Genomic DNA, 16966 nt, shown 5'->3' with positions numbered 1-16966 from the left:
TTCCTAAAAGTCAGCTCCACTTAAGAGATTAGACTGAATAACACGAAGCCTTTTAACAGATATCTGAAAAATAGTGAGTGAAAACTTTTGACACACCATAACCTGAGTCCCATTCTGCTTCATGGATTAAGACCAAGTTTTGAGACGAGGTTTCTTTTGGTTGTTACCAATGTTGATATTAGCAGACAGGATCATACAAGCTGATAGGCAGGCATCTTGAAGTTCCTTGTTTTGCCCATTGTGGAATGAGTCAAATAAGTTACACTGATCTTGAAGTGGAAAATCTTCATAACGTGTATATTTTTACAATATTTACTAACCAATGTAAAATATTTTGATGGAACTACTTCACCTTCGTGTGTAACATACTCTTCACCTCGAACTTTACTAATTTTTGAACTTTCACATTTCTTATTTACATACTGATGCATCAATCATCTCTTATTTTCAACTGGCTCAGTTATATTAATCATTGTAGTTAATTAATAATGGACATTTAAAGCACAAACTACAATAACACTGTATCACTAGGTTATGTTATGATTCAAAATGCTCTCAACTATGAAACATGTGTTTACAAAAAACTGTGCTTCTGAACTATAGTGTTGAGAAACTGAACTGAAATTTTCACAGAATATTCTTACCAATATGGCGTGTTAGAAAAAAGCGATAGTCGGAAAAAAGGGCACAAAGGTCTATGTGCCCTTTTTCCGGATGCCACCTCAATTTTAGTTCGGGATGCTTCTTTTACAGTCGGGAACAAAAATAAATCTATTGATTTTAACAGCTGTTTTTGACGCATTTATCACTCCTGGGTTCGCTGGCAAATAAATCAGATGGTCGAGACATACTTGTTCTCTCGGCGATGATATCCATACCTCAAAAAATTGCATGCTAGTTCCGCATGCGCTAGATTTGCCTCGCTAACACGAGACAGACGTGGTTACCCGCAGAAGCGCGAGCACCAGTCGTGGACAGGCTTGAAAGACGAGCCGATTTCCGCCACAATCACACTCTAGCTTTTCATGACCCATGTCATTTGGCACCACGTAACGTAAACGCTAATCAAACACCACAGCATACTTGCGAAAGACCGGAGTGTCCCGCAGCTCACAGCCTCCACCCGCTCCACTAAACTGCCACGCCCACTCGTGCGGCACGCACGTACTACAAGTCCATTAGTGAACTTCATATTGTCCACAGATGAACAAACACTTAAATTTCTTAAAGCTATAATTTAGTTACAATAAAAGGGTAGCCATTTCTATAAAAATAATATATAAAATTAAACTATAAACATACATACTAAAATACAATACACTTGTTTTACATCCGACCGAATGTTGTCAGAGTTTTTGAAATGCTGTTGCCAACTAAATGCTAGAATCACTTAAAATTTACAAAAAAAAAAGCTTACCAAGTGGTGAGTATGCCACACAATAGGAGAATGTCGGTGAGACAAGGAACCAAGTTTCAAATCCCTTAGAGTGCCAGGGTGTTAATCACCCAGTGTGCCAGGGCTTTGATCTCCTTGTGCGCCCGGGTTATGATCAACAGTGTTGTTAAAAGTACTCGGAAAAAGTAATTGGGCTCAATTACAATTACTGTGGTGATAATGTAACTAATTACAAGTAAAAATTACTTTATATAGAAGTAATCAGTAAAATTACAATTACAATTACTTTCCACTCCCATTTTAAAACTGACCTAGGATTCATTTTTTTACACCTTGTTACATTAATAAACATACATACATATATGTTTTGTTAAAAAAATGATTTCATGTATTGATTACATTTATTATCTTTAATTAAATGAATAATATTTGAGTACAAACTTGCTTGAATAACATCAAAAGACTTCATACAAGTAGCTACCTGTAATAAAAGTAACACTCTTCAAATTTTGGAATTGACCTTACAAAACAATTGCATTTTAAAGTTCTCATCAGATAGATTCCCTCTCTTGAAGGCAAAAACATCTTTACCAACACTAAAAAGACGCTCAACGGGAGCACTTGACGGTAGCGATGTGTTAAATTTTAAAAATGCAGATTTTAGGATAGGGTAATGTTGGAGACACTGCAAGTCACTATGGATCTTCATTTTTGATCATAGATGATGTGCATACGATCGTAGCACTACAAGCGTAACATTATAAACTTTACTAATACAAAAGTGTACCTATGATCTTCTTGTTCTTAATTGTATTCATTATACGTTCCGAGAATAAAAGTAACGGCAAGTAAATATACAGTATCGATTACCTTAATGTATCGATTACAATTAATGTTATGTATTCCGATTACAAGTACGAATTACATTTTTAAATGTAATTCGTTACAAGTATAAATTACTTGAAAAGTAATCGTTACAAGTAATCCGATTACTTGTAATTCGTTACTTAACAACACTGATGATCACCAACTGCGCCAGTGTTCTGATCACCTGGTGTGCTAAGGTCCTGATCTCCCAGTGTGTCAGGTGACAGTTTTACAATCACCAGGTTGGCAGGTTTATAATTACCAGCTGTGCCAAGGTTTTAATCTCACAAGGCGGCAAGGTTATGATCAACCATTGTCAGGGTTATTATTACTCAGTGCACGAAGGTTCTCATTACCTAGTGTCAAAGGGTTCTGAACACATAATGTGCCAAGATTCTAATCACCAGGTATGACAGTGTTCTGATCATACAAGTGTGTCAGGGTTCTTATCACCTAGTGTGCGAGTATTCTGATCAAATGGTATGCCAGGGTTAAGATTACCAAAACGCAAGGGTTCTGACAAACCAGTGTGCCAAGCAGTGGCGTAGCGTGCCATCTCGGCGCCTGGGGCGGGAGACCCATTTTGCCGCCCCCCATACTAAATTCAATGAGTGCGAAAGAGAGGCATCGACACGAGCCGACGCGTGAAACAAAAGATTTTGTATGAGTAATTAACATAATAAGGAGTGCCGCTCAACTCGGCTCGCGCGCGCCGGGCGGCGCGGCGTGATGCGATGTTGCCGTTCGTATGTAAACAAACAAACGTTATAAAGAACTCTGTCAGAGATTTCGCAGTTTTTCTTTTAAATAAATATTAAAAAATAGTTGGTGCGCAAAATTTGAGATAAAAATGGAACATTTTAGTGTGTCTGACACATGTAATGAATGAATCATAGATCAGATCTCAACCCGCTTCACCGGCGACCCGCCCCCGCGGGCTGCCGCCCGGGGCGGGCCGCCCCCTCCGCCCCACCCACGCTACGCCACTGGTGCCAAGGTCATGATCAACCAGAACGCCAAGGTTCTGATGATTCGGTGTGGCCAGAGTTCTAATCACTCAGTGTTCCAGGGTTCTAATCACCCCATGCCAGACTTCTAAACGCCAAATATGTCAGGGTTCTAATCACCCATTGTGACCAGGGTTCTGAAAACCCTGTCAGCCAGGGTGTGCCAGGATTATGATTAAACAGTGAGCCAGGGCTCGGATCACCCAATGTGCCTGGGTTCTAATAAACACTTGCCAAAGTTCTAATCGCCAAATGTTTCAGGGTTATGATCACCCATTTTGGCCAGGGTTCTGATCAACGATTGCGCCAGGGTTATGATCACCCAGTCAGCCAGGGTTCTGATAACCCAGTCAGCCAAGGTTCTGAACAACCTGTGCACCGATGTTATAATCACCGGTGTGCCAAAGGTTCTAATCACTTGGTGTTCCAGGATTCAGCGAGCCAGGGTTCTGATGAACCAGTGTGCCAGGGTTCTGACCTCCCAGTGAGCTAGGGTTCTTAACCAGTACTCCAGGGTTCTGATCACAAAATATGCATTTATTCTGATTTCCCTGTCTGCCAGGGTACTGATCACACGGTCTGCCAGTGTACTGATCAAATTGTGTGTCAGGGTTATATTTACCAGGTGTGCCAGGGTCCTAATCAATAGGTGTGCCAAGGTTATAATCACTAGGTGTACCAGTGTTCAGATCTTCTCTTGCACCAGGGTTCTAATCACAAGTTGTGCCAGTGTTCTGATCACCTAGTAAGCCAGGATTCTAATCAATAGGTGTGCCAGAGTTCAGATTACCCAGTGTGTTGGGTTCTGATCACATGGTGTGCCAGAGTTCTAAACACCTGGTTTGATAGGGTTCTGATCACCCAGTGTGGCCAGGGTACTGATCACCCAGGCAGCTAGGTTTCAGAGCAACCAGTGCGCCAAAGTTGTTATCATCTTGTGTGCCAAGGTTCTGATCTCCCGGTGCACCAAGATTATAATCACCAGGTGTGCCACTGTTCTGATAAACCAGTGAGCCAGAGTTCTGATCTCCCTGTGTGTCAGGGCACTGATCACATGGTGTGCCAGTGTTCTGATCAAATTGTGTGCCAGAGTTCTAATCACCAAGTGTACCAGGGTTCCGATCACCTAATGTGCCAGGTATCTGAAAACCCAGTGTGTCAGGGTTCTGATATAATTATGTACCAGAGTTCTAATCACCAGGTGTAGAAGGGATCTGATCAAGCAGTATGTCAGGGTTCTGATCACCAGTGTGTCATGGTTATGATCCATGGTGTGCCACGATTCTGTTCACCAAGTTTGCTAGGGTTCCTATCACACAGTGTACCAGGGTTCTGATAACACTTGTGTTGGGGTTCTGATCACCCAGTGTGCCAGGATTCTAATTACCACATATGCCTGATTTCGTCCAATGTGTCAGGGTTTTGTCAAGGTTTTAATCACCCTGTGTTTCAGGTTTCTGATCACCCAGTTATTTAAAATAAGATCACGCAGTGTGTCAGGGTTCTAATCACCACATGTGCCCTAGTTATAATCGCCCAATGTGCCTGTGTTCTCGTCACCAAATGTGTCAGGGTTCTGATCACCCAGTATATCAGAGTTCTGATCACATAGTGAGCCAGGGTTCTGATCACCCAGTGAACCAGTTTTTTAAATAGTAGGTGTGCCAGAGTTCAGATCACCCAGTGTGTCGGGGTTCTATTACATGGTGTTCCTGTGTTCTCGTCACCAAGTGAGTCAGTGTTCTGATCACCTAGTGTGTCAGGGTTCTGATTATACACTGTGTGCCGGGGTTCTAATCATCTAAAATATTTCGATAAATACTATTTTTATAATTTTCTATACAAATTTCCCATAATTATTTATGAATGTCCTATAACTTTGGGAAACTCTGACAATTTGGCAATGTTACATATTAGGCATTTTTTGTACATTTGAAAAAAATGTAGCTGGAAAATCTGTTAATTAAAGCACAATCTCTTTAACGGACCATAAATGTAAAAAGTAATTTAATGTAACATTTCTATAAATAATTACTAAAAATATATTAATATCATAAATATGAAAATAACTATAACAAGGGTAATTTGGTAACAGCACAAGTATAAATTGGCAGTAAAGTAAAAAGAAAAAAAATATCTAGAATTTATTCATTGGTGTGATATTCCTAATAACTTTCACAAAATAATACAAGTAATAAAAGGACAATTTTGTGTTTTAGGTTAGTTTTCGTCTTGCAAAGGTTTTGCAGAGTGAAGTTCGGCTAATATTATAAACAGCTAATGAAATAGTATTCCTCTCAAATGTAAATATTCGTGTGTGCCTAAATCCACTGAGCATGTTTTTTTTTTATGTTGGCTGACTATTGAAAGACTTTGTTAAAAATGAGAAAAAAGTATATTTTCAGTGACTTCTTTCGATGTTCGATAAAGGACTCCTAAACAGAATTTTTACAGTTAGCTTTTATTGGGTCAAACACGAACACATCATGCGGCTGTAGGATGTCCGTGATGTGCGATGGAAACATCAAAAAAAAAATTCACTTCTTGGAATTTTATAACTTCTAAGGACATTTGACTGCAATGATCATCAAGGATTATAATTACAGGTCTTGCTGGAGGAATATTTTCTTTATGGTGGTGCATGTGCAGAAGAAATATCTCTGAATTTATACAATAATTTGGTGAAACAGAAAAAAAATGACGTTGCGGGGGCTTTGAGTTTCAAGTCATCAGAAAACCTCTGCCTTTTTAACGTGGTTAGGCAATGGCCAGCTTGCCCTGTAAAATTCATTGCAAAATGCACAATGGTTGTTTCGCCACGCGCTGCCACTGTTTGTCGATAAACCCGTTTACGACCACTCGGACAAACCACTTTTCTTGTTTTGTTAACAAAAGTAAATTCACTGTCATCTAGATTCCAAATTCGGTTCCATAAGGTTGTGTTTTTCTAGAGTGGTAGACAACACATCATAGCATTCATATAAGGCTCTTTTTTAAGCAAAAGATGCTCTATTAATGGATAATTTCTCTGGTAGCCTCATCGCTAGTACATAACGTTCCTTGATCAAAGTCCACTACTAATCCTAGCTACCAATTCATTGTCTGCCCTTACGCTGGACAACGCCAATAATTCTCTAAAAAAAAGCTACCTTGAGCTGTTGCTCTCTGTATTTGATGTTCAAAATATACGTTGAAAATAAAACAAATCCAAAAATGCCAAATAATCAATAAACATTAATTATTTAATATTATATTTACACTTTCATAAGATTCTAACACAAGGAAAAAAGCTAAGTACTCATATTTTCGCACAGATTGCTTAATTAATGTGCTCTTCTGAAACTGTAAAATCTATAGCTTATGAATATTTATTTAAAGTAATAGCCACCAATTTAACCAAAGGTGTTTTTTTTCTTAAATTACTTATGTTTAATGTCACTGATGAAAATGATCTTATAGTTGCTGCTGGTGAAAAAAAAAGGAGGCACAGAACCGCTTGGACTAACGTTGTTTTAGACGGAAACATTTGCTTTTCTAGAGCGCACAGTTTTGAATCGGAAAAAAAAAATGTGAGTGAATCTTTCAGTACTCGCCAGAGGTATGCCAGAGGTATGCAACATCTAGCCTTGGTAAGAGCAAATTAATGTGTTGTAATGTTGAAAATACACTTATAATAGAGGAAAGTGCCCAAAACCGGACTACCCCCCCTAAAGCGGACCCCCGGTCTCCTGGCTCTGCATTCTCCTGAACTCTAGCGGTACCGAGTGCAAACAGTAGTCCAGGCTTCTGCCACGCCGTAGCGGAGCGCACACCTCGCTCGCTTCACTTGTAGCGTGTCCACCCGCCATTGTGTGTTGTGGCAGTGTAAAAAGTTTTTGCAGTGTGCTACATAATTAATCATTTCTCCAAGATATTGGCAGGTAAGCCTTTGGACCTTTATATGTATTTAATGGTAAGGTGTACTGTAAATGTTTGTATCAAACCCGCTTCATTTAGATGCTTGATTAAAAATTTACTGGGTTAGCAAATTGTTAGCTACAGTCGCGCAAACCGGACCCCCTTCAGTTGCCTAAACCGGACCCCTTTTTTCCCTTAACCGGACCCCTTACATATTCATGTCTTATATCGGCTTCTATTTGTTTATACTCTTATACTTTTGGAATTCTGTTGCAGATTCCAAAAGGATAATGGGGAAAATTGATCAAAGAAAGTGGAGTCCATCTAAAATGACTAAAGCTATTGATGCAGTTCGGAAAAAAAAGATGGGTTGGAAGAAGGCCAGTAAACAGTTTAATGTTCCGAAAACCACACTAATGAGGTTGTCCAACATGAAGTACGGTACTCCTGAGGAAGCAGCAATTACAAAAAGAGGTAGACCTACAGTTTTGGGTGAAGATCTTGAACATGAGCTTGTTCATTATTGTCTTGCTATGGAAGCTTCTTTTTTTGGACTTACTCGTAATGACTTGCGAAGAATTGCTGTACAATTGGCAGAGAGAAATGACATTGAACATCCTTTCAAAGACGGAATTGCTGGTAAAAAGTGGGTAAAACTTTTTCTTAAACGCCACAAAACCAAACTGTCAGAAAGGAAGCCTACTGGAACATCCTACAGCCGGGCTCTCGGGTTCAGCAAAGAAAATACAGAGAAATTCTATAATGTTCTGGAAGATATTTATGAGAAAGGTAAATTTTCTCCTGACAGAATTTACAATGTTGATGAGAGTGGAATTACAGTGGTACAAAGTAAAGTAGCAAAAGTAATTGGCCTTAAGGGTAAAAAACAGGTTGCTGCCTTGACATCAGGAGAACGTGGGGCACTTATAACAATTGTTGCTTGTATGAATGCTAGTGGCTCATTTGTACCACCTTTAGTAATTTTTCCGAGGAAAAATATGAGTGAACAGTTCAAAAAGGGTGCTCCACCAGGAACAATCTTTGCAGCGCACCCTTCAGGGTGGATCCAAACCAACTCCTTCACTCAGTGGTTTCGACACTTCATCGAGTTTGCCCATCCTATGAATGAAAAACCTGTGCTGTTGCTCTTGGATGGCCACTTTAGCCACACACAGAATATTGATCTGATCGACTTGGCAAAAGCGAATAATGTTACCATTCTGTCGCTGCCACCTCACTCCTCGCACAAACTACAACCGCTGGATAGAAGTTTCATGGGTCCTCTCAAAGCTTATTACAGTGAGGAAATCAGGCAGTGGTTAAGGCACAATGAGCGCACCGTCAGTCCTTTTGATGTAATGGAATTGTTTGGCAAAGCCTATATTAGATGCCAAACTGCTCAAATAGCAATCAATGGATTTAAAATATCAGGCATATACCCCTTGAACAAGAAGCTGTTCTCTGATGCTGAATACATTGAAGAGGCAACCAAAAAACGAGATTCAAGTTTCTACGAATCTGTGTTGAAGAAACAAACTGCAGAAAATCAGAGTTATCGAGAGAGCAGAGAAGAACGTAACACAGAGGAACCACGAGTTATTGTAGAGTTTGAACCAAGTCAACCATCAACGTCTTTGGCACGTCATGGTATTCCGCGGCCATCAGCTACAACTGAGGATCCTCAGAGTTCCACATCTTCTAAGACAAGCCCATTTGACATCACTCCCATCCCAAAAATTAAAAAGAGGACCTCGAACAGAGGACGAAAGGCCTGCAGTTCTACGGTCATTACATCCACTCCTTACAGAACCCAATTAGTGGAAGCTAAAAAAGCTAAAGAAGCCAAGGAAGCAGAACAGCAAGAACGAAATCATGGTCAAGGACGCAAAAGGAATCGTGGCCGGGGACGTGGTTCAGGAACAGAGCCATCAAGAAAAGGAAAAGTGCTCGTGACAAGGCATTTGAATTTTGAGAGAAATGTGAAAGAATCAAGCACCGAAGATGAAAACAGCATGTCATCTGGAAGATCCGAATTGGACTTTCTTCCGGGAGTCTCCCCATCCAAAGATGATGATACTTCGTGTATGTTTTGTGACAGGAAATTTACGGAGGATTCTAAAGGGGAACTTTGGGTCATGTGTGTTATGTGCTTATTGTGGGCCCATGTGGATTGTGCAGGGGCTGAACAGGACGTTTATATTTGCGACTTTTGTCGCTAAATGATGTAATTCTGTTTATAACTTCTGTATCTTGACATTCTGTAGGTTTATTTGAAACTTAATCAGTAACTGTTTATATTATGTATATTTTGAAACAATAGATATTATGTTTTCTTTGATTTAATATCTTATTTGTTATTTTACTCTGTGTTATTTTAATACTTTTTACAAGGGGTCCGATTTAGGCAACTATTTTTAAGATCGTCAAAGTGTAAGGGTTTGGTAAATAATTTTTTTAAAGCAATTTTTAATTATATTTTCCAAAATTACAAATGTAAATGCTTTACGACTTAACAAAGTAAATATTTCATGCTTTAAAAACATATTTTTTTACAGTTTACTTTGTGTTTTTATTAAAAAACAAAATGGGGGTCCACTTTTGGGCACTTTCCTCTACGAAACGTGGACACGAAATTTAATTTAGAATTATTTAAAATAATGCAGAGCGTGATAAATATAAAAAAGAAACTGTGTTTTCAGCTACATTTATGGACGCGAATAAAAGTATTTTCCGCATCCACCGCTAGAATTCACTGCCAAAGAACCGAAATTTTAAACTACAAAATAAAACGGCTCCGATAAAAGCTAAAAAGACTTGAAAAATACTAAACCCGGCTTTGGACCTGACTGTCGACCAAGAATTGAATTAAAACACTGGCCATCTTGTTAAACATTCATTAAACAGTTAATACTATAAGATTCCCTTTGGCTTTGTGAAGATGAATTTGTGCCATCCGCCAAAGATGGCAGCACCGTGGTTACACATTTCTATTCCATACGTCTTCAGTTCCATTCGCGAAATGACTCCTGCCAAATGCAGTACACCGAGAGCTAAGATGTTTCCACAAGAACAGTACTAAAACACTAAACATGTACAGAAAGTGGTAGATCTGGTGCGGAAGTACTGCTGACCTCGAGGGAGAGCCGCTGCACGTCGGTGACGAACCACCAGGCCCACGACCAGCCGCCCACGATGGTGTTCTTCTTGGTGGAGCCGCAGCAGCCGCCTGCAAGCACACGCCACTCTCAGCTTTGTATACGGCCGGTGGATGACTCATACCGAGCGTAGCGAGAACTGCGACGCTCACGAGTGAGGCGCTCGATGGCGCAGAAGATCCTCACTCTCGCTTCAGTGCTGCATTTTCCGTTACGCTGGAAACCACAAAGTGTTGTATATTTGTCATGTACCTTAGTGATTAATTTTATCGTTTAAGTGCATTATTAAACATTTTGGTTTATCGTTCAAGTGTATTACTGAAGTGTGAAGTTTTACTTCTAACGCGCGTGGCGGCCATGCGCCCATTTTTTTTATTGGATGCGATCCCTTGAGTTAAATTTTTCCCAACTAAAACTTCATGAACGCCATGATATCGATGTCCAAGGAACTTAATGTTCCGGCTCATTCAAAGATTTTAGTTTCGGGCAAGATCTACATAAATCACTCACACACCAAGGTTTTAAATTCGATAAAATTTGAATGTGATTGGAAAAAAAAATTATAAATGAAATGTTTATTACCAGAGCAAACACATTTAGACTACATATGCCCAGCCGTGAAAAATTTGTTAATTACTTTTATTACTGCAAGTGAGAAAAAAATTGCACTAAATAAAGACATCGGAATTAATAAGAGAACATGAAATAAAAGGAATTTATTAAGATGGTTTTTAAAATTGACCAGGCAGGAATAGTCCTGCGCGGTTATACTTGTGAAGCAGACGCGGATGAAAACAGCAGCGCAGCGCGGAAATAGTCCATTCCCAGAACGAGTGCACTTTTATGACAGATTCCTGTGACGCATTAAGCTGTCATTACACGCAAATAAAATAAATAACATTAAATGAAAATAAGTTATTTGGTTTACAAAGAAATCGGCTCGCCAACCATTTACCACAATTTTTTATAATAAATTATGGAATAATATTCAAGTATCAAACTAAACACGTTCATAGAGTTACGTGTAAGTAAAATGCACTCGTTCGTGGCAGATATTTGCATGTATAGACACACATACACATACAACAGCACAGAAAACCGCGAGTAAGAAAGCTTACTACAATATACTGTAATTCACCATTGTAAAAGGTTCAGTTTCATCCAGAGTAACTACATGGGATGCAATTCTGAAGGCTTCGTGGGGGAAAGGTGGAGGGGAGGATATGCGAACCAAGAAATTTTAACGGCACATGTCATCTCTGAATAGGGTGCTGTACGTTGCAAGATTCCCAAATTTTGACGTAAATAAATATATTTTATATGCGATAAAAATATATCAGCACATGTTTTCTAAATTATTAATCAGTGACTATAAAGAATGGAGTAGCCTATTAATTATTTCCATGTACAATTTAATGCAATGCTGGTTTGACTAACACTTGGTTTAAAAGTTATTTGGAGGGTAGGTCTCAAAAAGTAAAAGTAAATAATAATTTAGGAAACTCCCTAAACATAAATATAGGGGTCCTACAATTTAGTATTTTTGGCAAATTTTGTTCTGATATACATAAATGATTTATCTAACATTGATATAGAGGGGCAGATAGTTTCTTTTGCAGATGATATTACAATTTTATTTTCTTCTGAAAATTGGCCTTCTGTACTTGAAACGGTTAGTAATTAACTTAGAGAAATTAAAGATGTATTATATGATAGTTTTATTTTTCAAAATATAAATAAAACTAAGTATATTACTTTCTCTGCCAACATTTCTGGTCAGTCTATCAAACAATAACTTAAATTTCATGTATGTACTGAAATATGCGTTAACTGCGAAAAATGTAGTCGCAGAAAGAGTACAGAATATAAAATACTTAGGTACAATGCTCGACTCTTATATAATATTGGACAAACATGTTTCTTATCTTACAAATAATATTCGAAAAATTATGTATAAATTTGTTGGACTAAGATCTATATTATCTCATGAAAAAATTAGAATGGTTTTCTTTGCTATTTTTCAGTCTGTTCTGCAGTATGGAATTCTGGCCTTGTGTGGAATGAGCAAAACATTAAATCAACCACTTATTACAATTCAAAAACTTATTCTACAAGTCATTAAAAATACCACACGTACCCATCCAAGGAAAATTTTAAATTTTAAGATTATTTGATATTAAAATATTGTATATTAAACTGCAATAACGAGTATGTATCGAAGGAAAATCAGTAAAAGTATGTAGCTCACAATTATCCTAAACGTCATAGACAAAAACATAAATTTACCTATTCCTCTATTTCACAAAACAATTTTACAGAGATCTTTAGAACATTTGCTACCAAAAATTGTAGTCATTCTTTATGAAAAATTAAAATATATATATATATATCTTCAAGTAAAATAATATGTTAAGCTTTGGTTGAATAATTTAACTAACCAAGATATTTATGTAATATTTAAGTAATTTATATACCTGTACTTTTTCTATGAATATTATTTTTAACATTTTTATAAATATATTTTTCTGAAACAATTTTATACTTTATATTGTATTTACATTAATTGATCTTTTAACTTTAAAATTTATAAAAACTTATGTAAGATTAAAGTTTTTTTATTTATTTATGTGTTGTTACAATTTTTAAAATGTTTACATGAGTCAAAATACAGCGCGCAGATTAAAGTGACTAGATGCACTCACACACGAGCTTGATTTTGTAAGAGCTAAATTTAACTTTTTAATTTAGCGAATGAAGTGTAAAACAAAACATTAAGCACTAGGTGAGTTATGTCTATATCCATACGATAAGCAAAAAAACGTTTTAACATTCAAAATGTTTTCTTTAAAAAATAGTTCTCGCGTTATTATTACGTTTATTGTCCCCGTTTCTCAGCTACTGCCTTGAAGCACAGACAAACCCCCCCCCCCCCCCCGCAAAACCATAAAGCACACGCAGACAGGCAGGTTCTCACGAGTACAGAGCGGTGTGATCTCATAGCTTGGCGCCATTCACGGGCGTTCCTTGCGTGGCTCATAAGCCCAGCCTAAAGCAAAGAAACGCGCCTGGACTTTTTTTTTTTTTTTTTTTTTTTAGTTTTTGTTAACCTAACTAAAACTAAGTATATTCTTTGGAAGGGTCTGGGTTAGGGAAGACTCTTAAGTGCGTCTCAGACAATGCCTGGGTTTCAGCTATGCAGAAAGGATAGCATGCATCATGTGCTTTGTTTGGGGATTTGCATACCATGGCAGCGATTGGTGCCATGACTAGCTCACCTATCTTAATTATAGACTAATAATAATAACCTGCACAGACACAGGGAAGACCCTCGGCTCATTCATGCGGGGTTTAACATTGCAAGCATTAAGCAGGCAAGAACAAGAAGGTCCGGAAGAAGAGTTACCAGAAGCCTAGCGCGGGTGAAAGTGCTGACTGTACCATGCACCAGGCTATACGCCTGCCAGATGGGCAGGGCGTCACAGATGCACTATACACTAGACAGCTCTATGCTATCGACACATCAACATAACATTGCAACAAATAACCTGCTGGCATGCAGTTTCATTACTTGATAGTTCAATAATGTAGCCTTTTTTACAAACTGGCTACAAACATTTTTCATTGATATTAGGAGTTTTATTACACTGGAGGTTTGTGTTTTACAATAAATTTATATAGTGATAAAAAGTTTTGATGAGAGAAAATAATTTTTTTTTTAATATCATAACTTTTTTATCGTGAATTTTAATCAACTACGATGCTACTGAATGTATCTTCTGCCATCTATTGGAATAGTGTGACAATGGCATTTTTGTTCTTTGTCGCACAAAAATCACGAAGCTTGTCTTGTATTGGTTTTCTAATGCTCTTTGGCCATAGTTTGACTTTATAAACAACATGACTCAGCTCATCTTGCAACATTTTGTTTGAGTGAACCAAGCCGGGTTGCACTTTCGGATAAAAAAAAATATAGAAGCAATTATTTCCACTTAACCAAATGGAGTAATACTTTTATTTTCCTCAATCCATGACTATGCAAGTGCACTGTTTGAAATAACATAAAATGTACGGCATTTTCATCGAAGAATTTAACTCAAATAAACAAAAAGTTCTTCAGCATTTCAAATAACTGAATCTTCGTAGAGACTACGCCGTATTTTGATTTCCCAGTTGTAGGTTTCGTTCTAAACAAATGTAAACACACACATTGGCAAAATAAGAGCGTTCTTACTGTATACGTAACAGTTTTTTTAATGTTTCGTTAATATACCAGAATATTTTGTTGGATTCACGTTCAAAGTAAGTGAACTCAGTATCCTTAAATATTCGAAGTTACCCGGATAATGTGTAACCGGCGTTCTTCGTAAATTGAAGGTGAATAGTTTTAACATTGTGGACCTAAGCATACACGTTACAATGCTGCTGCTACGCTTATCTGATTACACGCTTGCAAAAACAAGCGTGAGATGGAAGAAGTGGAAAATAAGGCCGTGACGTACTCACAGTAAAAAGTCGACGAAAACTGGGGCGTTCATTACTAATGTAGATGGTGATCCGACTGTATTTTGTTAAGTAAATGTCCAGGTGATTAGCCACATCAGGACAAGTGCAGCGGATACGGCTGAACAGAAATCTTCCAAAACACTATGAAGGTTAAAATAAGTGAAAAACTTTTGATGGCATACAAACAAAATGTGGGCTATTCAGTGTTCAGTTCCCAACTTCTGATGTTTTTTTTTTCTAGAATGCATCTCCTATTCCCAAATTCCTTGGGGGAAAGAACGAGGAATAAATTGTTTTAAAACTTTAAAGAATGGTCGATCCGGCCATCACAATTTCGATTTTCCATTGTTTCACTAAATCACTACAGAGAAATGCAGGGAAGTTTCCTTTCTGTATTCGTCAAGGGTGATAACCTTTTCCAACGACCCTGATCGTCACACGTTTGAAATATGTAGTTTACCATAAATTTACGAAAAACGATGGTTATAAATTCTCTAGGTATCTTATTAAATTTACGAATACTTCTAAGTTTACTTATTTTGAACACTAACAAAAACCATCTCAAATATTAAGGAAGCGTTTAAAAATGTTTTAAGCCTACACCTACACCTTGCTTCCACTAGCATGTTTAGCTTATTCACAACGAGACTCAGAACCCGGAGGTCGGAATACGACGTAGTTTCCACGAAGATCCAGTAAGCTGGCACTACGTCTGTCTGAGGAACTTCTTCGTTGAAAAGCCCCTACATTCACTGCAACTTTTAACAGTGCAGTGATCTCGTCTCGACAAGACGTTACGGGGGTAGTATCCTAAACTATTATACTTTTTATATTTCATGTTTTTACACATGATTTTGAACGATTTCATAATATAGCCATATTTAATTTTTATAAAGGCTTTTTTTTCTACTAAACAATATTTAAAGGATTTATCTTTGCTAAATATAATTAATTTTAAGTTGACACAAAATAGTAACTTCAACGGTAATTGGTTAAAAGCAAATAGTAATAAGCATAAGGCGATCTACTTATGTTTCACTGGAGGTAAGAAGTTTCTATCTTCGAGGAATATCAATGGAACAAACAGTCCAAGTCGAACCTTTCAATACACCAGAAGCAATATGAAGACGCTCTAACATTTGTGCTATAAAGCTACGTGGAATTATTAACATTACTTCAAGAAATACAAGAAATAGTGACAATGAATACTTATATATTACACAGATGGTCGTCGTTAGTAAGATTTACTCGAGATAACGAAACTGAGTTGGGACTGGATAATAAATTGTCGTATAAACAGAAGATTACAAGCCGAACCGTCAGAGTTTCTGCCAAACAGAGAAACACTGAATACTCCAGAAGAAAATAAGATGACGTAATTCGAATTGAAACGAAATTTCCTGGGATAAGTCTACTCCAAGAAGAACCCTCATATTGTGGTTCCGACGGAGGTATAACTACGTGTCTACGAACATCTACCAGTACAAGAAAACCAATCGTCCGCGGAAGGTAGGAAGAAAGGAAGAAAGGAAGGAAGAAAGGAAGGAAGAAAGGAAGGAAGAAAGGAAGGAAGAAAGGAAGGAAAGGAAGGAAAAGGAAGGAAAGGAAGGAAAGGAAGGAAAGGAAGGAAAGGAAGGAAAGGAAGGAAAGGAAGGAAAGGAAGGAAAGGAAGGAAAGGAAGGAAAGGAAGGAAAGGAAGGGAAAGGAAGGAAAGGAAGGAAAGGAAGGAAAGGAAGGAAAGGAAGGAAAGGAAGGAAAGGAAGGAAAGGAAGGAAAGGGAAGGGAAAGGAAGGAAAGGAAGGAAAGGAAGGAAAGAGAAAGGAAGAGAAAGGAGAAGGAAGGAAGAGGAAGAGGAAAGGAAGAAGAGAAGGAAGAGGAAGGAAAGGAAGGAAAGGAAGGAAAGGAAGGAAAGGAAGGAAAGGAAGGAAAGGGAAGGAAAGGAAGGAAAGGAAGGAAAGGAAGGAAAGGAAGGAAAGGAAGGAAAGGAAGGAAAGAAGGAAAGGAAGGAAAGGAAGGAAAGGAAGGAAAGGAAGGAAAAGGGAAGGAAAGGAAGGAAAGGAAGGAAAGGAAGGAAAGGAAGGAAAGGAAGGAAAGGAAGAAAGGAAGGAAAGGAAGGAAAGGAAGGAAAGGAAGGAAAGGAA

General features: G+C 37.9%; 1 protein-coding gene across 2 annotated transcripts in view; it reads right to left on the bottom strand.

The window, feature by feature from the left end:
- LOC134529296 (flotillin-2) overlaps positions 1–16966 on the bottom strand; it is a 413942-nt gene that overhangs the window by 41194 nt on the left and 355782 nt on the right. For both annotated transcript variants that reach the window (XM_063363204.1, XM_063363203.1), the window contains exon 2: positions 10299–10393. In XM_063363204.1, coding sequence (XP_063219274.1) covers positions 10299–10393 — 95 coding nt within the window. The remainder of the gene's footprint in view (positions 1–10298; positions 10394–16966) is intronic.

Source organism: Bacillus rossius, chromosome 2 (genome assembly GCF_032445375.1).
Source record: "Bacillus rossius redtenbacheri isolate Brsri chromosome 2, Brsri_v3, whole genome shotgun sequence".
Taxonomy (NCBI): Eukaryota; Metazoa; Arthropoda; class Insecta; order Phasmatodea; family Bacillidae; genus Bacillus; species Bacillus rossius.
The sequence above is the reverse complement of the archived record's forward strand: the minus strand, read 5'-3'. Positions and strand labels throughout refer to the sequence as shown.